The sequence below is a fragment of the Alnus glutinosa genome, chromosome 10, assembly GCF_958979055.1.
Source record: "Alnus glutinosa chromosome 10, dhAlnGlut1.1, whole genome shotgun sequence".
In the NCBI taxonomy this organism is placed as follows: domain Eukaryota; kingdom Viridiplantae; phylum Streptophyta; class Magnoliopsida; order Fagales; family Betulaceae; genus Alnus; species Alnus glutinosa.
In genome coordinates this window covers 10,131,106-10,158,763 of record NC_084895.1, presented here as the reverse complement: position 1 = coordinate 10,158,763, position 27,658 = coordinate 10,131,106, and the positions used below count along the sequence as shown (strand labels likewise).

The following is a 27,658-nucleotide window of genomic DNA, read 5'->3' as shown; positions in this document are numbered from 1 at the left end:
ATATTTGAACAACCTTAATGTTAGAACAGTTTTCGGTACAATGTGAATGGCACCGTTTTTCGATATTCTTCACGTTCTCACGATCACTGAAAAATAACTAAAATTAAGAGAGAACTCGCTGGGGTCTCACTACAATGCCTACATAAGTCTTTGTAACGACCTTTTTTTTTTCAAAACGGATCATCACAGTAGTATGACAATTTTTCATAAACCAACACAACTAAAACACATTACCTGTCATGTGCATAACATATCAGAGACTAAACACATTGTAGCGAAAACTAATATAATTATTAATTAACTAACAGTATTAATTACAACATCAGAGCCATTTGAGTACTATTTATGTAATTAAAGCTTAACAATGTATTAATTCAATAACAAAAGTATGGCTATACAAAAAGGGTATCACATGCAACACATGGCCATATATATAAAATATTCACAAAAAGGACCATCCACAAGTCTGACACAAACGACCGATGCGATAAGGCTCAGTAGTAATATCCTAAATATAAAGCCACAAGGTCCTCATCGACTTCTGCGGTACCAGCAGTAACAACATCAGCATCTACACGATTGTTGTGGTTGCCATGTTCGCATAGGTGGAATAATGAGTCCACAGTCTTAGTAGTATAAAACTCATTAAGTTTTCCATTGAGCAAACATTTCGTTCTTCTAACATATGTTTACAATAACAACTACTTCTAGTAAACACCACTTCTCTTCTTATAACGATTTGTAGCTGATAAGGTAAACACTGACATCTTATAACCAGAAAAAATCATATATATATATATATATATATATATATATATATATATATATATATATATATATATATATATATATATATATATATATCATGTGGCTCAGCTATTTCATATGCAAGCTTTCCAAATCTTCAGAAAATACAAACATATGAATACATCTAAGCAATAAACAAACGATATCATAACTCAGCTATACTCGTATACAAGTTTTTCAAACCTTCGAGAAATACAAGCATACATGTAAATCTAAGCATAAGATCACATATAAATCATTATATGCATTCTTGCTGTTACGATATATATATCTATATATATATATATATATATATATATATATATATATGCTCTATTCTATTCAAACACATATACATATTGGTACATCTAGTCATGAAAATCATCATAAAACATGTCACACATCATCATCGTGCTATGCATGCTTTTCATTCATTTTCGTCACAGCTTGGTGCTGAGGGGTTCGCAGCCCAACGATCTTTCATTTCATAGTGCCTAGGGGTATGCAACTCAAGGGTCTTATTTCATGGTGCCGAGGGGTACGTAGCCCAACGGTCTTTCATTTCATAGTGCCCTGGGGTATGCAGCACAAGGGTCTTGTTGCATGGTGCCCAAAGGTATGCATCCCAAGGGTTTTTAGTTCAGCATTTCATTCCATGTACATCCTTTTGCATTCGTGACATAAAATCAGTGTGTCCATACTTTCACACACTTATGCATCAATTAACATCATGTACTTCTCATGTCATTTTCAAACATATCATGAAATTCATAAATCTTATCACAATTCTCAATTTACATAACATACTTTAAAATTCATAAAACACGGATTGTCTTCCAGCTATTTGCCACATGGACAGAAACCAAAGGTTCTCCTCAAAGGGGACTAGCATATATATCATGAATCCAAAACTGAAAAAGAAAAAAAAGAAAAAAAAAAGGAAGATAGCCTCCAACACTCCAAAATGTATTACTCTGCTTATCTTGTCATAGAAAAATATAAAGAGCATTTGTTTAAGTCAAGTCCTGGTCACATTTGCACCCATATATTCGATGCTACAACACATTATATGATAAACCCAAATTTCTAAGGTATTGAAGAGTTATTTATTTAATCTTTTGTGTTGCTGAAAAGAATATTGCTCATGTGAGATATGTAGTAATATTGTTACCGAACTTCTTACTCAAGATTGATCATTGGCCTTTTGTGTTGAAAGGTATATACATTCAACCAGCTCGTGCCACTGAGGAAATTCATTTGAACATTCAAGACATAGAAAAAGGTCGAAGCGATCAAATAAAAATCATCAGATCAGGTATGTTGTGGCCTAAACTTTTTTTCCCTAAGATTTGGCTTGTAACAATTAGAATAATATTTTGGACAACTTCATATTTTCTCTTGTGATAATTACTTAAATGATAAAACCATGACTTGCCTTCATCAAAGAAAACATAAATAATGGTCAACTATCAAAAGTCACCGTTGATAAGCACGTATATATATATATATATATCAACAATAACTTTTGGGTTGCCAATAATAATGTCATTGCTAATGATGATATTTCTTGAAATGGGGGAGACCTTGGAAAATTTGACATAGATGCTTCATATAAGGGGTAAGACAATGTTTGTATAATTACATATATATGAAGTGCATTTGGAAGATTGTGTTAGGTACCATGAAAGAGGACGATTTACCCGAGAATTCTAAAGTAGAGAGTTTTTATCTTAATTAAAAGTCAAGATTTTGTCACATAAACAAAGAGTTTGGAAAGAATGGACAAGGATCCTCTTCATTTCAAGTGAAATAAAGATGAGCTATTTCATGGTCAAAATTTTATTTTATTGCATTTATCGGTAGACATGATGCTACATAAAAATTTCGGGGTAATTACTTTTTTCTTCCATTAACTACTGGTCATTGTCAACATATTACCACGAACTGACACATCGACCAAAAGAGAGTATGAAACTATCATTTACATACCGTTACCCCCCTTCTGTTAGTCAAATTCGTGAAAAGACTCAAATACTCTAACGTGAAATCAAAATTTACATAAAATACCCTCAAAATTAAGCAAATAATAATAATAAAAAATACAAAAAAAAAAAAAAAAAAAAAAAAAAAAACCTTATGGGGAAGGGGGTGGCGGTGGGATAGAAACCATTGCCGGATCAACAGTCATCGGAAAAGCATACATCATAGGAAACCCACCAAAATTGCAAGCCTTGGATGGTGGCAATTGAAGTGACTATGAGGCATTATCTTGATGATGCCCTGCTTCTTTTAGTTCCATTGGAATCTCGTTAAAGTCACAGAAATAAGAAAACCATACAAACAATTTCAGAAACAGAGATTCTTTCTTTCTTTTATGTTCTTTTTTTCTCAGCAACCAAAACAGGGAGAGAAGGAGAATAGAGAAGTAAAAGCACCTTATCGGTTGTAATGTCGAAAGGGCTAGATCTGCGGTGGCGGCAGCGGTTAAGATTGGAGCGGAGAAGAAAATACTTCTGAGCATGGCTTGCAACCTGCATTGGCGTGCGAGTCTTCACGAAGTTTCTCAATATTCCTCTTCAGTCTCCTTCCCCTACCTTCTGTAATCCCAGCAGGAATAGATTGTGCTCCTCCTGCGTCCCTGGAATCCCTGCAATACTCAAATAACATCATCCACAAAATCAATCCAATTATACATACCCATTAATCAAAATATTTATAATGCTACAATTGTTTGGAAAAATATAAATACATAAAACAAGATTTCTAAATTAAGACAAGTTTGATCATAGAAAAATCGACAGAGAAAACGGAAAAAGAAACATATTTTGACAAACAAATCAATTATTTTGGTATCAAAAAACTCAAAAATATTGAGAGCAAGAGAGACAGAGAGAGAGATGATTGGTAATCTGAATCGAAACTCGCTTGCGCTTGTGGTCGCGGTGGTCGCGGTAAATAGGAACAGCATCGTCTGCGGAGGTGTAACCAGCACCTGCGACGTTGTCTTTGGTGTTGGTGTTAACCTTGGACGACTCTTTGGGCTGGGGCTGCTCGTATTGGGACAGATTGTTCATGCTCACGCTCGTCCACATTGCGTCCACCACCACCTTCACCTGAACAGCATAGACTCCCCTGCGCCGCCCGCAGGCCACCCCACGTTCCAGGGTGGCCGAGAGCCACCTCTGGGGGTGGCTCTCGGCTACCCTCCTCCCTCTAAGGGGGTGGCTCGCAGACCCCTTTTCTTTTTCTTTATATATATATATATATATATATATATATTAGGTTTAATATTTTTTTATTAAATTACTGTTTGAGGGCATTTTCATCTTTAAACCAAATTTAACATCTAAAAATAACATATTTTGTCCGATTTAACGAGATTCCCTAACGGAATGGGAGTAACGGTATGTAAATAGTAGTTCCATGCTATCTTTTGGTCAAGGTGTCAGTTTGTGGTGGCATGTTGACAATGACCCGTAGTTGATGAGGAAAAAGGTAATTACCCCAAAAAATTTCAATAATGTGAAACATTTTCACTATATGGCATCATATACACAATTAGATTTATGAAATAAGATCTTGACCCTAAAAACGAGTCCTCTCCATGTCAAGTTTCTCCATTTCACTTGAAATGGAGATGATCCTATTCCGGAAGGAATGACTTAGCTTCTTTAAATTATAACTCGAGGTTGAGTATATTTCAAGAATGGGCATGGGTCAAAATGCAAGGATACGAAGGTTGCGGTAAATGGGCACTTGAAAGCCATTTGAATGGCGCTCATCCAAGGAGTTCAGAACGTAGACAAAAAGGTGCATTCTAATTAGCAATGGCTGGACAAACATTCCAATGAGAGCCACGTAGAAGGATGTGTTCGATGTAGAATTCAAACAAGATAAAAAAATAAAAAATAAAAAAAAATAAAAAAATAAAAAAGAAAGAAAGAAAGAAAGATGTGTTCTTAATTTTTTCCTGCTTCAATTATGTACACCATTGATTAACTGTTCAATCAATTAATAAATTGGCGTGGTCACATAAATTTTCTATGAACTGGGTTTGTGAGAGTTTGATCTTATAATTGAGCCTCTAAGTTGTGTCCTTTAAGCATATGAGAAGCACATACTTTCTTATTAAGTCTATTAAAAAAGAAATGAGAATCACATGTTAAGCATACTGATGATACAGTTTCCGCACATGCAGCCTCAGCCGACTTGCCATCTCAACACCTTGCCAATATTGCAACCATCAAATCAGGAGTGATTAGCATCAATTCTGGAAAGGATACAGTCACCAAATCAGGAGATACTGAGGCCACCAAATCAGGCATTGCAGCCACCAAGTCTGCAATACCATCCGCAAATCACTCTGGAATGAGTGCTCTCCAAGACAAGCATCAAGCAACCTATGGAAAGAACCCAGTCGACAGAATATGGCAATATCCTGCAGCTTATGGAAACATGCAGACCCTTGGCACTCAAGACAAATCTACAAGATCCTCCTCACCACTATTAGGCAATGACAGCATGCGTTACTCTCCAAATATACTCACTGATGGAATTAGACCAAGATAGAAAGATCTGTGTCTTCATTATGTAATTTGATTTATTTCTTATTATGCTCTTAGGAAAACATGTATATAATGATGTAAACTTCAGTTGATTGAATTAAGGAAAAACATTCCTACATTTCAAAATTTCTTTCATGGTATCAGAGCCCTAAGGCACACGCCCAAATTCTCTTCTGTCTCCTGCCCTTGCTTCCCGAACCCCTCCACTTTTCTCTGCTTCTCCTACCTTACCCCTATTTTCTGAGATGGTAGCCTCCTCTTCCAACAACCCAGCTACTACCTTGACCAACTCCTCTCCTCCAAATCTAGCCTTTCACGAAAAACTAGAAGGACCTAATTATCTCAGCTGGATCACTCAATTTGGCCCCATTCTCCGTAGCCAAGACTCCATGGGTATTGTTGATGGAACTGAACCATGCCCACCTCAATTTCTCCTTGATGCTGAAAATAAGGAGACCCCCAATCCAGCCTTTGCTATTTGGCAAAGAAAATACCAAACTATCTTGAGTTGGATCAATATTACTCTCTCCAAGAAAGTCCTATCCACTATCTATGGCCTGGAAACATCAAAACAAGTGTGGACAGCATTAGCAAACCAGTTTGCTAATCAGTCTAAGTCTCGAGTTGCCAATCTCAAAACGAAGTTGCAGAGTCTTCACCAAGGCTCCAAAAATTGCTCAGACTATATTCAATCTGCCAAGGAGTGTGCAGATCAACTTGCAGCAGTCGGCAAGCCTGTCCCCGATGAAGATTTGATCATCTATCTTACCAATGGTCTCAATCCTTCCTTCAACAGCTTCATTACCACTATTAACATCCTATCCCGAGATAAGCAGATGACATTTGAGGACTTCCAGGATGAACTTCTCAACCATGAGATGCTGCTCAAGCATCAACAAGTCCAAACTATGGACACTTCCACTTTTGCTTTATTCAACCAAAAGCAAGGCAGCCGACCCTTCCCTCACAAACCTCGAGGGGGACTTTCTCCACGGTTCCCTCCTCCCAGATTTTCTCCTTCCGGATATTCCCCTAGAAATTTTGGTCCCAGACATGATGCACCAGCACCTACCACCCGCTACAATGCTGTCCCTCCTCCTGCCAAGTATTCCAGTCCATCTAGATATCCTGCTCCCAGACCAGCAGCAGATTTCAGACCTATTTTCTCTCATGTCCCTCAAGTCCCATGCCAAATCTGTGGTAAGCTCAATCATATAGCTCTTGATTGCTTCCACAGAATGGACTATGCATTCCAAGGTAGACGGCCCCCTTCTCAACTGCAGGCCATGGTTGCTAACAGCAATGCCATCTATGAGGATCAGGAATGGTTTGCAGACAGTGCTGCCAATGCTCATATCACACATGACCTGGACACCCTTCACATTCAGCACCCATTTCAGAATAATGAAGCTGTAGCTGTCGGGAATGGATCTGCTCTTGCTATAGCTAACACTGGTTCAACTCAACTTCACTCTTCTCAATCCTCCTTTAATCTTCATAATGTTCTTCACTGTCCTAATGCTGCAGCTAACCTCATCTCTATCCAACGGTTTTGTCTGGACAATGCATGTTACTTTATTCTTATTGCAACTCACTACTATATTATTGACCTGCAGACACAAACACTCCTGCTGCAAGGGCCGAGTGAAAATGGCATGTACCCCCTTCGGTTTGGCAAGACGCTTCATCAATGCAGCAAGGCTTTTACAGCTATGATAGGAATAAAGACCTCCCATTTGGTTTGGCACTCTAGATTAGGCCATCCCTCCACTGATATTGTATCCCGTATTGTTAAAGAAAATAAGCTGCCTTTATTTTCTTCTGAAATGAATAAAACTTTTTGTGCTTCTTGTCAAATGGGTAAAGGGAAGAAACAACCTTTTTCTGTCTCAAACCGTGTCTCCACTTCTCCCCTTCAACTCATTCATACTGATATTTGGACATCACCTGTTCCATCTATCACTGGTTTTAAATACTATGTGGCCTTCATTGATGATTTCTCCCGGTATACTTGGATCTATCCACTCTATTACAAATCAGACACATATGACACTTTTGTTAAATACAAAACCCTTGTAGAAAACCAATTCTCCACCACCATTAAACAATTACAGTCAGATGGTGGAGGGGAATACACCTCCCTTCAATTTCAATCATTTTTGGCCCAACATGGCATTGCATTCAGAAAAACTTGCCCCTATACCTCTCCTCAAAATGGGGTTGCCGAAAGAAAGTTAAGGCATATTCTTGAGACTGGGTTGACACTCCTAGCACATGCTCATTTGTCAAACAAATGTTGGCTCGACTCGTTTCTCACTGCTGTATACACCATTAACAGACTTCCCACTCCCAAACTTGACTATCAATCCCCTTATGAAAAGCTGTTCAAACTGTCTCCAGATTATCAAAAATTTTGTGTCTTTGGTTGCCTATGCTATCCCCTGCTCCGCCCCTATGTTTCTCACAAACTAGAATACAGGTCTAAGCCCTGCATCTTTCTTGGCTACCAGTTTGCCGGTTACAAGTGTCTAGACCCAGTTACCAACAAAGCCTATCTATCGCGACATGTTGTGTTTGATGAAGCTGTCTTTCCTGCCAAGGACTGTGCCACTTCACTCCTCCCTTCTCAGCTACCATGCACAGGTGAGACTCCTCTCTCTTCACTTATCTCTTCCTCTCATTTATTCACTGCTACTAATCTTGTGCCTCATGCAACCTCATCATCTTCACACACTGACTTACCAACCGCCTCAGCCGATGCTTCTGTCCCAGAATCCTTGCTCGCACCTTCTTCACCTGCTGCCTCCCACTCGCCCTCCCACTCACCCCCTACCACATCACCTCCTCTCCCCTCATATTCTCTTCCACTCTCTTCTGATGCTGCTACTCTTTCTTCTCCTCCACAATCACTTTCTATCCCTTCTTCCTTTACTATCCCAGAGTCCCATTCCATGCCCCTTTCTACTTCCGTCAGTGATCCACCACTTCCCGCTCCGCCATTGGTCCAACCTCCTTCACACCCCATGACAACTAGATCTCACACAGGCTCCCTCAAGCCCTCTTCATTTCTAGGCTTCAAACTTTACCACTCTAGATACCCTTTTTCTCAACTATTCCTCTGTTCTCTCTAAATCTGAACCCTCCTGCTATAGCAAAGCAGCTTCCGATCCCCGTTGGCAAGCAGCCATGACTGCTGAATTTGATGCCCTCACCTCCAACAGCACTTGGACACTCTGTCCCCGTCCTCCTAATCAACATGTCATTCACTGCAAATGGGTCTACAAGATAAAACGAAAGGCTGATGGCTCTGTGGACAGGTTCAAAGCTCGCCTTGTAGCTAAAGGCTTTGAGCAGCAGGCTGGGATTGATTACATAGAGACTTTCAGTCCAGTTATCAAGCCTGCAACCATTCGGCTTTTACTTGCATTGGCAGTTTCTTTTGATTGGCCCATTTGGCAACTCGACATCTCCAATGCCTTTCTTCATGGGTGTTTAACTGAAGAGGTCTGCATGGAACAGCCCCCAGGCTTTGTCGATACCCAGCATTCGACCTTTGTGTGTAAACTGCATAAGGCCATCTATGGTCTTAAACAGGCACCGAAGGCTTGGTACACTCGGTTGTCTCAGTTTTTGCTTGATCTTGGCTTTACTGCATCCTTGGTTGACACGTCCCTTTTTATTCATATCTCTGGCAGCATTAAAATTTTTCTCCTCATCTATGTGGATGATATTATTGTCACAGGTACACATGCCCCTCTTATCAGTGCTCTCATTTCTCGGATGCAGCAGGAATTCCCTGTCAAAGATTTGGGGCCTTTGCATTATTTTCTTGGTATTCAGGCTACTCGCACTTCCAAAGGACTCCATCTCTGTCAGTCCAAATATGTGGCTGATTTGCTTACTCGAACACAAATGCAGGATGCCAAACCTGCATCATCCCTATGTGCAGCTGGTTCCAAACTTTCCAAGTTTGATGGTGAGACCTTGCCTGACTACTCAGAATATAGAAGCATTGTTGGAGCTCTTCAGTATTGTACTCTTACTCGTCCAGACATAGCCTTCTCAGTGAATCAACTCTGCCAGCACTTGCATCATCTTACTACAGCACACTGGACAGTTGCCAAGCGTGTCCTTCGTTTCCTTAAGCACACCAGTAACCATGGTCTCTTTTATTCCACAACCAACTTGCAACTCAATGCCTTTTGTGACTCTGATTGGGCAGAGAGCCCGGATGACCGTCGTTCCACATCTGGCTTTGTTGTCTTCCTTGGGGATTCTCTCATCTCTTGGAGTGCTAAGAAGCAGCCAGTTATCTCTCGGTCTAGCACGGAAGCTGAATACCGTTCTCTTGCCATTGTTACTGCTGAACTTTACTGGCTTCGGATGTTATTTTGTGAACTCAGTGTCCCTCTTCGAGTTGCCCCTGTCATCTGGTGTGACAATGTTAGTGCTCTTGCCCTTGCTTCTAACCCTGTCTACCATGCTCACACCAAGCACATTGAAGTGGACTACCACTTTGTGCGAGAAAAGATCCTCAACAAAGATACCTCCATTGCTTTCATCTCCACAGCCGACCAGGTGGCTGATGTATTCACCAAAGGTCTTTCCATTGCCCCGTTTCAATTCCTTAAACTCAAGCTGAAGGTGCTTCCACCCCCTGTCAGCTTGCGGGGGGATGTTAAGCATACTAATGATACAGTTTCCGCACATGCAGCCTCAGCCGACTTGCCATCTCAACACCTTGCCAATATTGCAACCATCAAATCAGGAGTGATTAGCATCAATTCTGGAAAGGATACAGTCACCAAATCAGGAGATACTGAGGCCACCAAATCAGGTATTGCAGCCACCAAGTCTGCAATACCATCCGCAAATCACTCTGGAATGAGTGCTCTCCAAGACAAGCATCAAGCAACCTATGGAAAGAACCCAGTCGACAGAATATGGCAATATCCTGCAACTTATGGAAACATGCAGACCCTTGGCACTCAAGACAAATCTACAAGATCCTCCTCACCACTATTAGGCAATGACAGCATGCGTTACTCTCCAAATATACTCACTGATGGAATTAGACCAAGATAGAAAGATCTGTGTCTTCATTATGTAATTTGATTTATTTCTTATTATGCTCTTAGGAAAACATGTATATAATGATGTAAACTTCAGTTGATTGAATTAAGGAAAAACATTCCTACATTTCAAAATTTCTTTCATGTACTTAAAAAAAAAAAAAAAAAAGACTGTACTTCTCATATACTAGGGGACACAAGTCATATTTTTAGAGGTTGCGTTGTAGAAGTTTCTACAACCTGGTTTATAAGAAATTTCTATACTTAATAAATTATTGATCCTTAATGAATTTAATTAATAGATGGTCTTTTGCGCGCGCGCCCCGCACACACATACATATATATGTTACATGGTAAAATAAAAGCTACTGTTGAAGAAAATTTTATGACAGCTAGGTTAGTGATAAGTCACCTCCAACATAGAGAAAATGGTTTATAGAGTCCGTTGATCTTAGGATTACTGGGGACACTCCAATGCTCAAGTCAGCATGGTGTTTGGAGAATGTTTTTGAAATAATATAGATTTTTTAGGAGGAAACTAAATGCCCCCTTTTACGTGGTCGCTAGTGCTACGCTACCTTTTGTCTTGTTTTCTATACCTACTATCTATGTAGATGTCCAACGTTCAATCCTTATTTTTTAGGATTTTGTTTTCACTCTGGAATAATTGGCAATTATCATCCGCATAGTGGGAGTGAAATTATTTTCCATGTAGTGTGTAGTTATTCCTCGTGCAATGGGCTTGTGCCATTATTTCCATGAACTGGCTGGACAATTATTCCCCATGTACTGGTCTATGTTAGAGAGATTGCTTGAGTCGGACTGACGATAAATTATATCCCCAACAATTAGAATAATTTTTGTTAGGGTTTGTTTGAATTTGTAGTTTTAAAAAAAATGAGATTAAAAAATAGCAATTTTAAAACGTTTGATTTGAAATTAAAGATAATTTTTAAAAACCAATTAAGTGCTTGGTAAAATCGCAGAAAATCACAATTTAACTATCAAAATAATGTTTTCAAAAACATACCCCTTACTTGCAATTTGAAGACAATTTTTTTTCCACGTTTTTAAAAACCGTGATATTTTTAAAACACATCATTTTATTTATTTTAGTAATAATTTTCTAATGTGTATGAGTGTCTGAATTTCATTTTTATTTTGCAGTGCTAGCTTTATTGCCCCAGCTAGTTTCGAATCTCTGTAACTTCTTGGGTATAGTACATATGTCAATTCAATTAATACCTTACCTCACTTAATTAATAATTTGTGGAGCCTTTGTACTCTATTTTTTTAAAAAACAATTATAGTTTCATCTAGCTAAGCTGGCAATGTTTTGATTGTTGATAAAGGAATCAAGGATTTATATGGATTGAAATTAGTCCATGCCAAGTCCTATGAACTTCTGGTTCACATGTGCAAAGAAGTATCAATTTCAAATATGGAGGAAAGGAAGAAAGGTCAAGTTGAAGCTGCCATCCTTTGTTCTATCGAGAAAGGAAATTTTGATTTTATTTTTGGTATGGTCAAAGCAAATCCAGAGCTTGTGTGGAGTCATGATGAAGACATCACATTTATATTTTCATTGGCTGTCCTACATCGTTAAGCAAAAATCTTTAGCCTTATATACGGACTTGCTATCAAGAAACCTATGACAACTTGGGCTAATAAGAAAGGCAATAACATGTTGCATATGGCAGGAATGACAGGAGCTTCGATTCAAATTAATCGAATCCCAGGGGCAGCTTTGCAGATGCAAAGAGAACTACAATGGTTTAAGGTCATCTCTCTCGTTTAAAACTTTTCTCATATACTTTCACTGATTAGTACCCTAAAACCCAAATTGAATTTGATTTTTTAAAATAAAATTTATTTTATTTTCAATATTCATATTGTCTAGGTAATTGTGATTCAATAGATGAATTGAATTCAAGTTATACTGTTTGTGATTTAGGTGTTTAAGTGCAATTAATGCACAAAATATCTAAGTTAGAAGGTCCTTATAACTTGTAACAAGTAGTAAAATTGGACATTTTATTTGCAATATAATTACAATAACATATTAACTCTTTAACATATTGTTATGAACCTAAGTTCGTAATGGAATAATTTAGGTTCTTAGAGGGAACCTAGATCTTCAAGGTCGTTAAAGTGACCTTAAACCTCACAACACAAGTGTTGATTGACTAAATAATTCTCTCCCACTTTATTGCAAAATGTTTGCTTAAATAGAAGATTACATAGTAATAATAGAAATAACGTAAATAGTAAATATAATTCTAAAGGGAGACAAATCCCTTATTTTCCTACTAGAGATATTACTTTATGAGCAAGTCTCCTTATTTTCCTAATAAGGACAAATCTATTCTATCTTGGACTAGGAGAGGTGAGTTTCCATATAAGGAAGCCTCTTACAACTCCAATTAGGAGTAAGACTCTTACTAAGGAAATAAAAGATACGACCTTACATGGAAAGAAATAACGTGGAAATAACATAGATGCTTCTCTCAATATCTTGAGAGAATTGGGCAGAAAATACTAATAAATCTAGGGTAAATCTAGGGGCCTAACACACATAATGTAAATAAAGTTCAAGTTCTTGGGATAATGATACTTAACCTTTTATAAGTTTAAGACTTTTGATAACTGATGATTTAATTGATATTCATTTTATCTTGGTAATTCACTTCTTTTTTTAATTTGTTATATTACGTATTGAGCTTTAATATTAATATTTACTCTTCCTACCTATAAGGTTAACTTATCTGTCTTTATACTATTGTCGTTGAACAATATGGTATTAAGTTTGAGAAATGCTAGAACATTTCTCAGTGTTCTCCTGGTGTTCTCCTAGAATGGCATAGATGTAATTAAAAAATTACATCTATGTCCTTTTGGATGGCATAGATGAAATTTTTTAATCAAAAAATTACATTTATGCCATCCTAGGAGAATACCAGGAGAACACAAGGAGATGCTCTAGCATTCCTCATTAAGTTTATATATTAATACCTTATTCTTCTTTTTTTCCTTTCAAGACATACTTATCCCTCTCAAGCGTTATGCCAAAATTGCTATAATTCACTTGATAATTCAATTAGGAAAATAAATAGTTATTACTATGAATGAATGAGTGTGGAATGAAATAGTTATTCATATTCCTTAGTTTGGTGACAAAAGATATGCCCTAATTGGAATTTAATCAAAATTACTAAAAACCCCCACATGATTGTTTTTTTTTTTTTTCTAAAACTAAAAGAAATAAATAAGCGTTTAATTGTTGTGGGTGGACGGCCACTCACAGAAGAACCTGGTGGTGGTTGCAATACCCTCGGTGCCATTGGGGGTGGTTGTGGCCACCCTAACTGTGAAGACCAAGAAAATAAATAGAGAGTTTAGCAATTAATAAATAGTGTTTATAAATTGATGGGATTAATAATTAGATTCTAAGTGATATTTATAGTATTTAAATTAAATAAGTCTAGGATAAATAATAGAAATGGAATAATAATGGATCCTAAGGAACAATTAAATAAGTGTGTGGATAGAGAGTAATTAAATTAAATATGAGATTGAATATTAATTGACAAAAGATAGAAATAAACTTAGATGGGGTCCTACTGTAATGTTATATATATATAAAAGCTGAGTTTTCTTTTGGAGAGAGACTAAATTTTGTACACGTGGCATGAATCGATTATTTTGAAAGGCTAAACCGTTTATTGAACCCATAGAACCGTGTATTTATGTGTTTCAATAAAAACAAAACGCTGACTTAATAAGGAAACGTTTTCTTGCAGTCTCGCCCTTCTCTCTCTGTGTCATTTATGTGTTTCAATAAAAACAAAACGCTCTCACAGACGCTCCCTCTCCCTCTCTTCCTTTCTCTTCTCTTCTTTTTCTCTTCTCTTTCTTCTTCTCCCCTATTCTCTTTTTTTTGTTCTTCTGTTTTCCTTTTCTTTCTCCATACGCTCCCACCCCATATCTTCTTTCTGTTATGTTCTTTTTCAAGGCAGGTTCCAGCAACTGGTGGACTATTCCATTGATGACCTTCCGGTGGGTGATTTAGAAGAGTTTTCCGATGATTTTTCCTAAGTTTCAAGCATGAAATTATCAAAGGTAATCCTAACAATTTCTCTTGATTCTTTTGGGTTATCAAAATATGAAATGGGTTTTGGTTTACTAATTGTTGGATTTGTGATTCACGGCTGGGTGTTACAGTTGAGCTGTGATTATGGGTTGATGGATTTTGGGTAGAACCCGTATGATTGATTTGGAGTTCATGGGCCTGTCCTCTGTTTTAATAGGTTTTCCGACAGTGGCCGTGTGTGGTGAGTTTGGCTGATTGTATTAGATGAGGTTGGATTTTGGGGGATACGGCCAAGCTCTGTTTTGGGTATTTTCTGAAGGAAGGATAGACGATGGTGATGGTTCGGGAAATAAGAAGAGAGGGAGGGACTCAGACAATGGGGGTTCCCAGAAAATCAAGGCCGTCAAGGAGTTTCGAGGGATGGGGATTCGACAATTGCGCGAACAAGCGGCTCTTCGAGGCGTTTCATCAATTGGGTCCAAGAAAGAGCTTCTAGAAAGGCTCTGTGAAGATTCAAAAGACCAGGATTTAGAGGAAATTCCTGAAGGTATGGAGGAAAGTTTGAACTTTTTTATGTAATAAGTTTTTGTGCTGTGTTTGATTGTTGAAACTGTCAAATACTCAAACTGATTTACGAGTTTATTGATTCGTACAGAGTTATGTATGTGGAATTCAAGAAAAACCGACTTAATTTTAATCTAGCTTATTTGAGGTGATTTCAGAATTCTATGGAGACAGGTACAATGTGTAGCAAAGACAATTTACATTGCTTTCCAATTGTTTTTCACTAAAAGAAATGGAAGTTTTCTTTTTGTGCTTTTGGGTTTCTGATTGAGTTGGGGAGTTTATTGGTATGTTGTGGTGTCAGCTAATGAAAAAGAAAATGAAAGCGAGAAGGAGAAGGAGAAGATCGTAACCACAACCAAAAATGGTGCAGCGGTACTAGATCAATGGCTTCCAGATCACATAAAGGCTCACTACGATGTTTTACAACTGGTAAGTGTTAAATAATTGTTCCTATAGTAACGCGTACTAAATGAGTGGAATTTTTGTACAGTAGAATGTAATCAATATTGGTAGAATTTGTTCGGGTGTTCTTTTTAGCTTTGCGGGGTTCTAAATTCAGACAGACGGTGGCTTTTTATGATGCAGGGTGATGAAATATTTGATGCCATGTTGAACCAGACAAATGTTGGAGATAACAATAACAAATTTTTTGTGATTCAAACTCTTGGTTAGCTGTCAAGTCCTTTAGAAAATTTTGGTTACTCTAATATATATGTTTTGATTAAGTCATTGTTAAGCATTAATTTGTGTCGACTAAGAATTTATGGCAATAGTGATGCTTTATTGCTATGTTTGATTGATAAACAATAAATAGTTCCAGTTGATTCAAAACCTAGGTTATTTCTCATTTTCTTTGATTACTCCCTATGGCCACTTCTCTTTTCCAAACTACAGAGGATTTTGAACTGATAAATTTGTGTCACATGGCGCCCATGTTGCCAACCACTAATAGTTATGGACGTGGGTGAAGATTTAAGATTCATTTTGTCAAGCTTCTTATGATAACAATGTCAGTTGTTATTTTAGTAAGAGAAAAAAAGGCTCAATTTCTGTTTTACTTGGCTTTAGCACTTGCTTTGCTGATAATCTCATATGCTTCTTAGAGTCATTACCATGTATACCAATGTTTGGTGTGTTGCACTAAGTTCTTCTGAACTCTTAGTTGGTGAGAAAGATCGTCATATATTCTCTGTTGCCTTGGATTTTACAGTTGTTAAAAGACAATTGTGCATTAGTTTACAGCTTTACATGCAATTTAGTATGACATGAGCCAATGAATGATTTGTTGGATAATTGAGTTCAAGAAGGTTCGTAATTCATTCATGTACATGTCACTAAGCTCAACGCTATCAATTGCATGTGGATATTTGGAAGGCTATGTTTCCGGTGAGTGAAAATTTGGGTTTGTTTGGTTGGTGAGAAATTGGAGGGTATATTAAGAAAATGGAGGTTTTTAGGTCCTTTTTTTGTGCGTTTGATATAGTAGTTATATGATTTGTCAATATATTTGAATTAAGAAAGTAATCATTTTTTGTTTGTTTGGTTGCTCATAAAGGAAAGAGAAAGAAAGCAATTTTTGAATAGTATGTTTATGTTGTTTGATTTCAAATATGTCAGAAATTAGGAAAATGTATTGTGTATATATGTGTGTGCTGTGAAAACTTTTTGGTTGCTACATTATGAATTGAGGTTGTTTTAATATTGATGTGAGAGATATGCTTCGTATTGCCCAAATGGTTTGAAATTACTCATATTGCTTGGAATTATAAGATTGTAGTTTATTTTCCTATAAATAAACTTCTCTCATGTATTAGATTGTGTATTGTTGGGTCTGTTGTGGAATATTAATTTTATTTGTAAATTTTGATCTTTTTGACAAAAATTGGAACCATAAAAAAATACCTTGACATGTTAAATTACTTCACATATTTATGATTAATGTTACTAAACATTAAATTTGTGTAAGTCATATTAGACTATGTAGATACATAGCATTCAATGTAGATAGCCTCAAAGTTCAAGGGTTGTTTATATCCCTATTTATTAACCATTTATATTATTTTATTAATTAGAGTCTATTGTATTTGTATATATATATGCTTTTGTTGGTAAATTTATTTGCCTCAAACCTCTACTTTGAATTGCCTCGACAAAATAAATTGTTGAATTTGAAAACTGGTGCTTTAGATGTTAGTGATTGCATTTATACAAGTAAATTGCACTTGAAGTTTATTTCTTTCAGATTTGTCGGCATATGCTGTTAGGATAATTCATAGATCAGACTCATGTTATGATGAGGTGTTCTACTTATTGATATGTTATACTTTGCTACTTTTGGTTTCACTTACTTGATTATGGTTGGATAGATGGAGGTTTGTATCTTCCTTCTACTCAGAAATAGACTTAGGTTCTTCAACGATCATCAGTAAAAAAAAACGAAACACTTTGTATAGATGTAATTCATCTCTTTTGATATGAATATAGCAGACTCGGATGAAGTTCAATGCTTAATTATTTATTTGGTGTTTCAAAACTGTTTCTATTCTTTTTTTGTGTAATCGTTTCTATTCTTTATTTTTTTTTTTTATTCAAATGGTTTATTTTTCCTTTAGTAGATTTTACACTGAATTCAGACAAATGATGGAGAGAGAGAGAGAGAGAGAGAGAGAGAGAGAGAAAGAGAGAGAGTTTCTTGTCATTGTTTTTGTTACAAGGTATGGCGATTTTTTTTTTTTTGTAATGCACATTGTACATTCTTAATTGATGACCGACATTAGCTTTCAAGGTTTTATAATGTATTATGATTGGTTTTTATAGTTTTTTAATGTTTGTACACCAACATAATTCATTTTATTTTATTTTAAACTAGATCTATAGGAACAATTATTTAACATGTTCCAATTTATACGAATTAAACTTTATAAATGTTTAAATTTATTTAGTACGTGCGTTTATACTATTGAGTAAAAAATTGTTAATCAAAATGATCTTATAAACAATTTATATATATATATATATATATATATATATATATATATATATATATATATATATATATATATATATATATATTGGTAGTAATTAGTTAAATGAGTGAAAAAAAAATAAAATTGAATACTAATAATTCCGCTCATGGAGAGGGTTATAAGCTAGTTAATTGTAGTAGGGGACTTTAAATAAAAGAAAATCCCTCCTAACCATTCACAACTCCCCACGTGTCTCTTATCCTTTTATTTTCTTTCTTTTCTTCTCTCTTCCTCCCTCACGCACGAATCTCTCTTCTTCTTCCTTTTCTTTTCCTTCCTCCTTCTCTTTTCTTCTTCTTTCTTTGTTCTTCTTCCTCGCATGCTCGAGCAACCCACAGAGAGTGAGATCGAGAGATTGAGACAAGAGATCGAGAGAGAGTTTCAGAGGGAGAGATCGAGAGATGCTGAGAGAGAGATGAGATCGGGAGAGTTGAGGGAGATGGAGCCCGTAGACCCAGTGCAACCTACGATCTGTGAGACCCGGAAGAGAGAACCCGAGCAACCCGACCCATGACCTGCTAAACCGTGTGGAAGACCCGGTCCCCCAGCAGCGATTTCCAGCGAGTTTTCCGGCGGACCCAGCAACGATTTCCGGCGAGCTCGTTGACCCAAGAACCCATGGAGACCTGAAACCCATTGAACCCAAGAGAGAGACCCGTGACCCAGTGATCCGTGACCCGTGAAACCCGACCCTCTAGGTGCGCTTTTCCGGCGAATTCTCCGACGAACCAAAGCTGATTTCCGGTGAGACATCTTTTCCTTTTCTTTGATTTTTACTTGAACCTTCCTTTGATCTATTGTTAGAACCGATTGGGGGTTTTGAGTTTATGGGTATTATCGATAGATTTTATCTTGGAAACTTGGATTGAACTTGGTGTTTTGTGGGTATTTTAGTTGCTGTTGTCGACCAAAACGTGTAGCCCGATCCTTTGATTTTAGTTGTGGCTTTGGTATGGAATTTCTAGGATCTTGTGGGTCTTGGCCAAATCTGTGGGTGTTGAAGCTTGGATTTATTTCCTCGGTTATGGTTGATGATTTTCAGAATTGGTTTAGTTTTGGGAATAAATTTGGTGGATTGCTATGGCTTTTGTTAAATCTGAATCTAGGGTTTTGTTTGCGAATTTTGGGGCTTTTGTTATGATGATGGGCTGATTAGTGTAATTTTGATGGATTGGTTTGATGTAGTTTGATTCTTGATATTTAGGTTTTGATTTGAGTTTCTTCGGGTTATTGAATTGTGGTTAATGTTTTGCTATAAATTGTTGGTGGATTAGTGTTGGTTTTTAGTTGTATTCCTTTAAAGTGTTGAATATGGAATATTAATGGTTTAATGGTTTTCTAGATGTGGTTAGAGGACGATTATTGTTATAAGATTATAGGGAGAAAAATTGATGAGTTTTTGATGGGATTTGTAGTGATTATGATGGTGTGATGAATTGTAAGAATATAGTGGAATTGATATTTGGTATGGGTTTTGATGTGTAGTTGAGGGCTAATATAAATATTCCATGATATGCTTATAATGTTAAATATTTTAGGTGTTGATTTGAAGTTGTCTCTTTGGTTTTTAGTTATTTCGCCTAAAGATGGTATGGGTTATATTTGAGAGTTTAGGGCTTGGATGATTTTGGTAGCTTAAAGGCCAATTGTCATTTTTGGATTCTTGGTGTAATCTTTGTGGTGGCCAAATGGAGTGCCTTTGTGAGAAATGATAGTCTTCTTTGATGTTCGATTTTAAGTGAAGGGAATTAAATTGAGGTTATGTGTAAAAGATAGTTAAAATGAAGTGTTGAACCTAACAATAGCAAATATGTCGTAATAGAGAGTAAATGCTTAAATTAAATAGTAAAGTAATCAAATGGATAGGGTTATAGAATTTTGTTAGCTCGATAATATTATTAACCAATTAATCATTAAGACCCTATAAAACCTAATTAAAGAATAAAGTAGTAAATGAGATGGTTTAAGGTGAAAGTATCATAGGATTGTGATATGTACCGAAATAACCTTAAGATAATAAGTATAAGTTAGTAAGGTTATAGGAATGCATAAGTGTAATATGAATCCATTTGGAATAGTTAAATGTACTATCAAGTTAGGCTTAAACTTAACTTGCATTGTGTATATATATAAATATGTATATACATGTATATGAGTCCGATATATATAATGTTAAGTTGGTAAATAAATAAATAAGCAAAAAGGATAATATGGGTGTCTTAAAGATAATAAGATGGATAAATATGAACCTATAACCAATGATCAACATAATGGTAACCAAGGTACCTAACTAGCCTTAGAAGTGGATTACGTGATGTGTAAGCATGCGGGTAGTTAGGATGTCATAGAGTATGAGATTCAATAGTGTAGTCTAACGATACCCATGTTTGCAGGATCGTGTTCGAATTGGAGACTTTAAAGTCTTCAGGGTTCTTTATTTTTCTTCTTCTTTCCCAAATCTTTACTTTAAAAAATTAACTTTAAAATAAAGCATCCAGGAATGGTTAACTTTAGACCATACCTAATCGCTTTTTTTTTTTGATAAGTACCATACCTAATCTCTTTTATAACTGTTCATTGTAACTTTAACTTTTAAACTGTACTTTTACAACTTTAACTGTATAATTATACGTACTATTAACTTCAAATCATCCCTTTAAAATTTTGTTGTATAAATTTATCTCTTTATTACATAAAAAGTTAGCCATAGACTATTTCATAAATGATCTCTTTTAAACTTGGGTTAATGACATATTTGGTGCCGTGGTTTAAAAATTTTATTTTTTGGTACTTCAGTTTCAATTCGCATTACAGATGGTATCTGGGTTTTTGAAAAAGACAGACTTGGTATTTCCGTCTATTTTTCCGTCCAATATTTAACGGTCTGCCATGTTAACACGTGGCACAATATAAAAAAAATTAAAAAATTAAAAGTAAAAATATTTAAAAATGAATTAAAAAATTAAAATTAATAAAACTTAAAAAATTTAAAAATATTAAAAAAAATTTAATTTTTTTTGTTAAAAAAAAGAGTGGCTGAGCCACCTTTGGCCGGGGTGGTTCAGCTCTCAACATTCCTTGTGCCCCTTTTTGCAGCGTGATTCCCGAGGCCGATTCCTTGCGCTCTTCCTCTCCCTCTTCTCCAAGGTTCGGAATTCCAAAGCTTCTTTCTTAGTTGTTGCTTGTTTCCGTGGAAACCGTTTTTTTTTTTTTTTTGCCAAATGAGAATTGTTTTCCCGGGAATCGTATTCCGTGGAAACGAACGGAATTGCTTTTCGTTGTGTTGCTCTGCGGTAGAATTTGCTGGTTTTTGTGCTTAGAATTACGAAAATTGTATAACTCTGTGTTGTTGTGTAAGAGTGATGGATCTGTTTCAATTTTTTTGCCAATGTGAAATATTGAGCAGAGTGAGCACGGGTGACTTTAGAAGAAAAGGAAATGGCTGTGTTTGAAAATGACCCAGACCTGCTTGCTTTCGCTTTGCCGAATCCAAGTGTTTCTCGCCCATAAATTTTTAGTAGCCTCACCAAATTAGTTTTTTAGCTATTTTGGTGAGCCAATTTGATGAAAACTCTTAAAAACCACTCCCAGCAGCCTCACCATTTTAACCAAAAAAATTTGATGACTGAAATTACTAATCAAATTAGACCAGGCATTTTCACTCAACAACCCACTCACCAAATTTTGTTTCACCTTTCTCTCTCACATGATTAGCACACTTTTTTCCTTTTTTCTCTCATTTTCTTCTCCCATCTCCCATCTCTCACACGATATTGTCCTTATTTCATGGATATGAATGATTTTTTGTAAAAAGATTTTATATAAAAAAAAAATATATATGAAAAAATTATTATTTAAATGGAATAGTGAATATTGACTAATTAAAATGGTGAGGCTGCTGGGGGAATTTTAATAAAGTGGCTCACCAGAATAGAAAAAAGTGATTTTTAGTTATTTTGGTGAGTAAAATTTGGTGAGGCTACTAGGAATGCTCTAACTCCTCTTTCGGAAGTCAATAATCTTCACAGAAATCATCTGTAGTAATATGCTAATTTTTTATTTTTTTTTTAAGTTTTTTTAATTTTAATTTTGTAATTAATTTTTAAAAATTTTTACTTTTTATATTGTGCCACGTGTCAACTCCTTAAATATTGGACACAAAAATAGATGAAGGTACCAAGTTCATCTTTTTCCAAAACCTAAGTGCCATCACAGCAAATTAAATTTTAGGTACCAAAATATAAAATTTTTAAACCTCGAGTACCAAATATTCTTTAACCCTTTAAACTTTTACTTTAAACTTATCTCTTGTTCATCTATAGATCGTTAAACCATAATATCTCTTTTAAACTTCTGCTGGAAAATTGTTTCCCTTTTTGTCCTCTTTCATACTATTTTCCCTATACGAAAAAGGGGAATGTCGCATCTTGTGGCCATAGGAATGAGACTAACTATTTAGGAAATTTTTATTGACAGGTGGTTATACATCCCATGGTGGCTCACTCAATTAAAGGCTCATATTGATAGCACACTCATTGATGGTTAATTTTTTACCACCCTCTGAGCGTCCCACCTGCTATCCTTTATCTCTCTTCACACAATACTGATAGAAATTTTTGTCGTAGGATCCAACTCTTAACTTTTACATCACGTTAACTCAACCTTTCACAATAATAATGATTATATTGCAGAAAATAACCGTAAGATTTTTCTTTGAAATTTGCATGATATAATAACTTTACTTTTCTGTAATATGAACATGTATAAAGAAACTCTGATTATAAATATTTCGGATACATACTCTGCTTTCATAAAAGCAACATTTACCCTTTTACAAAATTTACTTTATCAAAAATGACTTTCATTTATATTTAACTTTAGAGCTCATTGCATACATGTTACTTTATTTAAGAATTTTGTTTTTACAAAATAGGGTAATAGAAAATTTGTCTTAGTTACATGGCGCTACATACCTTTTTGGTTGACTCTGCATTTGAATTCAAAATTCCTACAACGGAAGTAGAGAATTTCTTAGGGTGCGTTTGGGATTGCGATTTCGTAGACAATAAGTGCGATTTTAAACCAAATCGCAGAACATAGATTGTTTGGGAACTGCGTTTTTAAAAATTGCGATTTGAAAACGCAGAAAATCTGCTTTTTCAAATCGCAGATAAGATGATGCTTTTTTGAAAACGCAGAATTTTAAAGGTAAATTCGCGATTTTAAAGGCTAAACTGCGATTTTGCCAAACGCTTAATTGCGTTTTTAAAAATCACTTTTTTCAAATCGCATATTATAAAATCGTTATTTTAAATCGCACTTTTTTAAATCGCAAACCCAAACGGACCCTTAATATCAATCAATTATAATCTAATCTAAATTGTTAAATATTAGAATCCTGATTTCTACAAAATAAACTCGAGTTCATAACTCAAATCCTTTCATTATTAAGCACGGTTTCTCATTTTTCTCATAATCATCATGTTCAAAAAGTCCTCTGTCCCATGTCTCAAGTTCTTTGTCTAAATTCAGGTAGAATTGTCCTGTCAACTCAAGGTAAAATTGTTCATGTCTAAGACTAGTTAAATTGTCCATTGTCCATGTTCCAATAAATTGTCAAATGTCCATGTCCATGGGACCATGTCCGAATAAATTGTCCATTGTCTAAAGATTTCCATTTGGTAATGTTATCTTTCCAAGTAACACTTTTTAAGATTACCGAAATATTATAAGAATTAAGTGATCCGACCATAATAACGGCTTAATTCCTTTCCTTAGAAATTTCAAATATATATCAAACTTTAACTCTCACGTCAATTTCGAAATTAAAACAAATAACACTAAATTCTTGTCGTTCTGCCATTGAAACACACCAAAAATAATCATTCAAACATTACCAAATTCCCTTTAACCGATCATCAAAGACCCAAATCAAAATTTCCATCAAATCACTACTAAAACTCTATTAAAACCATTCGGTAAAAACATAGAAATCCCAAAAACTTTCAACCCGTTTGGTCCATAGAAAAAAAAAACCCAAAAATCTGCTTCTTTGCCCTCATGAGTTTTGGTCAAATCACTCAGCAATTTCCATTCCAGCATTCCTCAATCAAAACAAGAACTCTAATTTATCAATGCAGAATAAGAACAAAACCCAGATAAATTTTAAACAGGTTAATACCAATCGGAAAAACCATAAAAATAACCCATTACTGAATCATCCCATCTGAACTTGGTAATTTCATATTAGCCCATAATCAAGATTACCCACAAAATATTTCAACTACCTAATGTACAGAATCAAACAGTTATCTCAAAATCATCAAGAGAAGTTGAAGATTTACTTTGCTTGAGGTTTCACCCCCTGGCCGAAAATTACCAAAATCTTTGCTCTCTCCCTTTCTCTTTCTCTCTCTCTGTGGACGAAGCAGGGGGTTTTACCCCTATTGTCTGCTGCTTGAAGATGGGGAGCCGAAGCTCCCTTTAAATAGTGCTAAGGGATCACTTGGTCCCCAAGTATCTTAGAGCATTACTAGCAGCTTCCCTACATGGGTTCCCTTCCCTACATTTTAGGAAAATTTTTAAAAAAGTCAAAAAAACAATCCTACAGCAGCTTCCCTTCCCTTATATGTTCCCTGGGATTGCTACAGTGCTTCCCAATGCATTGGGAAGCACTATAGCAATCCCAAGCATTTGTTTATTCATAAAAAAAAAAAACCTCTCTCCTCTTGCGCACGTTCTGTTCTTCCTCTCTCTCTCTCTGCAAATCCCAAGCATCTGTTCTTCCTCTCTCTCTCTCTGCACATCACCGCTCCTCTCTCTTCGATCGCCATCTCTGCTCCTCTTTTTCTTGTGCCTCTATCAATTCCGACAGCTTGGGCACCACCACCGGCTTCACCTCCTTGTCACCACTCCGATCCCACGATCTCCTCCACACCAATACGACCAACAGCCCGATCACCACAGCCAACGACGTCGTCGCAATCACCACTGCCGAGTCTGACACCGACCCACCAAGCGAGATCCCCTGCGCTGATTCCAGCGTCCGTCCGAATCCCCCATTGTATCCATCGTATCCAGTCCGATCTTTTCCCCTTCACCCTCATCATCAATTTATCATTGCCTCGCATCCTTCGCTCCCACTCGATCTTCCCCCTTCGCCCCCTTCACCACGCCAATTTCCTCTCCAGTCTCTCCACACCAACCACCAAAATGACGAAACTGCCCTTCCGCTTCCTCCTCCTCTCCCACAGCTCCACCGAGATCAAAACTCTGGCCATCACCTCCGACACCCGCCCCATGATCCTTTTCGAGAAATTCGGGTTCACCCACACCGGCCACGTGACGATCTCCGTCTCCTCCGTCTCGGTGTCCTCCTCGCTCTCCATTCTACAGCTTGCGTGACGAAAGGGATGGCGGCATTGTGTGTGACGGAGAAGACGAGAGAACGAGAGAGAAGAAAAAGAAATGAATAAAAAAAACAAAATGAAAAAGTAAAAATTAATATTTTAATGATATAGGGAATGGTAAAGAGAAGCTGCTGTGGGGTATTTTTTCATAGGGAAGCAAAAAGTAATTTTGTTCCCTACATTTAGGGAAAATAGATGGGAAGGGAAGGGAAGGGAAGCTGCTAGGAATGCTCTTACGTAAGAAACTTTCTTTAAAGAAAACTGCTACTCTATACACCACAATCCCACTCTTATCCACCCGATCCTACATAGACAAAAGAAAAGGAAAAAAAAAAAATCGGTCCTTCCTTTCTGCTACGGTCCTCTCTACCTCTAACACTATCTGCCACCTCAAAAAGAAAAAAACATTTGAAGGCCTAACTCAACTTGCTGCAGAAGAAGAAAAAAATTTGAAATCTCTCTCTCTCTCTCTCTCTCTCTCTCACCAGAAAAGCTTTCAATTTTCACCGGAAAAGCTCCCTCTTTTCGCCGAAAAATCTCTCTCCGGAAATGCTCCTCTCTCACTAGAAAAGCTCAACAATATGTTTATATTTTTTTTTTTATTATTATTATTTTTGCTTTTTTTTTTCTTTTTTTGTTTTGTGAAAATTTATGGTTTTTTGTGAAAGAATAATAGCAACTCTTTTTTTGACATTTGAAGTGTTTATTTAAGATACGCATGTGACTGATGCAACGAAAACTTCATTTTCAGGTTGATTTACAATGGATATTGTCGAAAGTTCCTCTCTCTGAGCCAAGGAGTACTGCTCCACCTTCGGTTGCAATTAGCTAGTAATATCAGTAACAACCCATTTCAAAAACTTGCTTGGATCACAGTCGTGGGCAATGCAATAATTCCAATCGACTCAGCGATTACAGTTCTTGCGCAACCCATCTTATTTCAAGTCTATAACATTCTCAATCAACAAAGTATCTTGCCCACACAAGGTGGTGTTAAGCTTTCAAATATTCATTTTCTGATCGATGTCATTAATTCCATGATCACGACCTCTAAATAGTTCTAAAGTTATCATATATATTTGTACTTCTATCATGTTCAAGTTATGTAATTTTGTGATTGTGAAATATTCTTACCATCATGGTCATGTAATTTTTTTTTTGATTGTAACATAGTTTTTATGTTTTTATGTTTTTTTTTTTATCATTTTATCAATATAAAACACTCAATGAGTGATTTTTTTATCCCTTTTGCCTCGATTCCTCGATAGAATCATAGTTTGAAAAGAGTTGTGATTCTATTATTGTTTGCTATTGCAAACTAACTATGCCACCCAGCATCAGTTAGTATCAGAGCCCAGCAACTTTTCTGCCATGGCACGAAGAAAACGTGACTAAGGAAATATATATGCATGTTTTTGTGTTGTGCATGAGCGCAAAGAAACTACAAGTGATAAACGACTGGCGGTTCGTTCGCAGCGCGTGGAGGAGCAATTTGTTGCATGATCTAGGCGACTGATGGAGCAAATCAGAACCTTATCTAACCAACTTGATGCCATGAATGTTGCTAACAGTCGTTGCCGTCAACCAACTCCACGTTTCATGGATCAGGATGACGTGATTACCCTTAGTGAGGCCAATCTCAACGGTGGAAGGTACAGTTTGACACGCGGAGACCTGGAGTCCACGGTGGGCCACCTTGACTGTTATTCGCGAGCCTTAAATTCATCTACCAAATCTATCTTATGTGGAGGAGGAAGATGAATTTTTTGATGAAGAGTTCCTAGAAGACGAGTTCGTTGATGAGGAGTTCAAACATGGAGAAGTTCATAATGATGTTGAACATGAAGATGTTGGAGATCCTTCACAAGAATTCGTGGATTGGGATACTCTACCAACGTATGATACTGATATCAATGATAAAGATTTTGTGAGAGGTTCTTTGTCATATGATTAACAAAAAGAATCTATAGTAGATTGGGTCTCTTTACTAATCTACGACATTTATCTTGAGAAAAATGAAACGTTGAAAAAGGTAAATCTGTTAGATAATATTAGAAATTTTGTTGATGAGATTTCTATAAATCATGTGCTTGATGAAAGCCCTAAAAATAAAGTCTTTGATTTGGATGTTAACGAAGTTGAT

The 27,658-nt window shown here is 36.3% G+C and overlaps 1 protein-coding gene and 1 pseudogene across 4 annotated transcripts; one reads left to right on the top strand and one right to left on the bottom strand.

Moving 5' to 3' along the window:
* Nucleotides 1-2,920: 2,920 nt before the first annotated feature.
* On the bottom strand, nucleotides 2,921-5,111 carry LOC133879016 (transcription factor MYB1R1-like; annotated as a pseudogene).
* Nucleotides 5,112-14,217: 9,106 nt separating this feature from the next.
* On the top strand, nucleotides 14,218-15,909 carry LOC133880188 (poly [ADP-ribose] polymerase 2-like). 4 transcript variants are annotated; one of them, XR_009902206.1, is made up of 5 exons: nucleotides 14,218-14,542; nucleotides 14,731-15,060; nucleotides 15,169-15,251; nucleotides 15,382-15,509; nucleotides 15,666-15,909. XR_009902206.1 is itself a non-coding variant. In XM_062319084.1 (4 exons), exons 2-4 carry the CDS (start codon nucleotides 14,778-14,780, stop codon nucleotides 15,750-15,752), a joined length of 498 nt encoding a protein of 165 aa, XP_062175068.1. In that variant the 5' UTR covers nucleotides 14,218-14,542; nucleotides 14,731-14,777; the 3' UTR covers nucleotides 15,753-15,909. The 4 variants fall into 4 exon arrangements, 3 of the variants coding, with proteins under 3 accessions (XP_062175068.1, XP_062175070.1, XP_062175069.1); XM_062319084.1 differs by lacking the exon at nucleotides 15,169-15,251; XM_062319086.1 differs by lacking the exon at nucleotides 15,169-15,251 and having other exon boundaries at nucleotides 15,644-15,909.
* Nucleotides 15,910-27,658: the final 11,749 nt, after the last annotated feature.

What these genes read in the sequence shown, in the direction of transcription:
- LOC133880188 (XM_062319084.1), top strand. Translation starts at nt 14,778, where the DNA reads ATGAGGTTGGATTTTGGGGGATACGGCCAAGCTCTGTTTTGGGTATTT. An exon ending in TTTAGAGGAAATTCCTGAAG is followed by an intron (nt 15,061 to 15,381) that starts GTATGGAGGAAA and finishes TTGTGGTGTCAG; the next exon opens with CTAATGAAAAAGAAAATGAA. An exon ending in ACTACGATGTTTTACAACTG is followed by an intron (nt 15,510 to 15,665) that starts GTAAGTGTTAAA and finishes TTTATGATGCAG; the next exon opens with GGTGATGAAATATTTGATGC.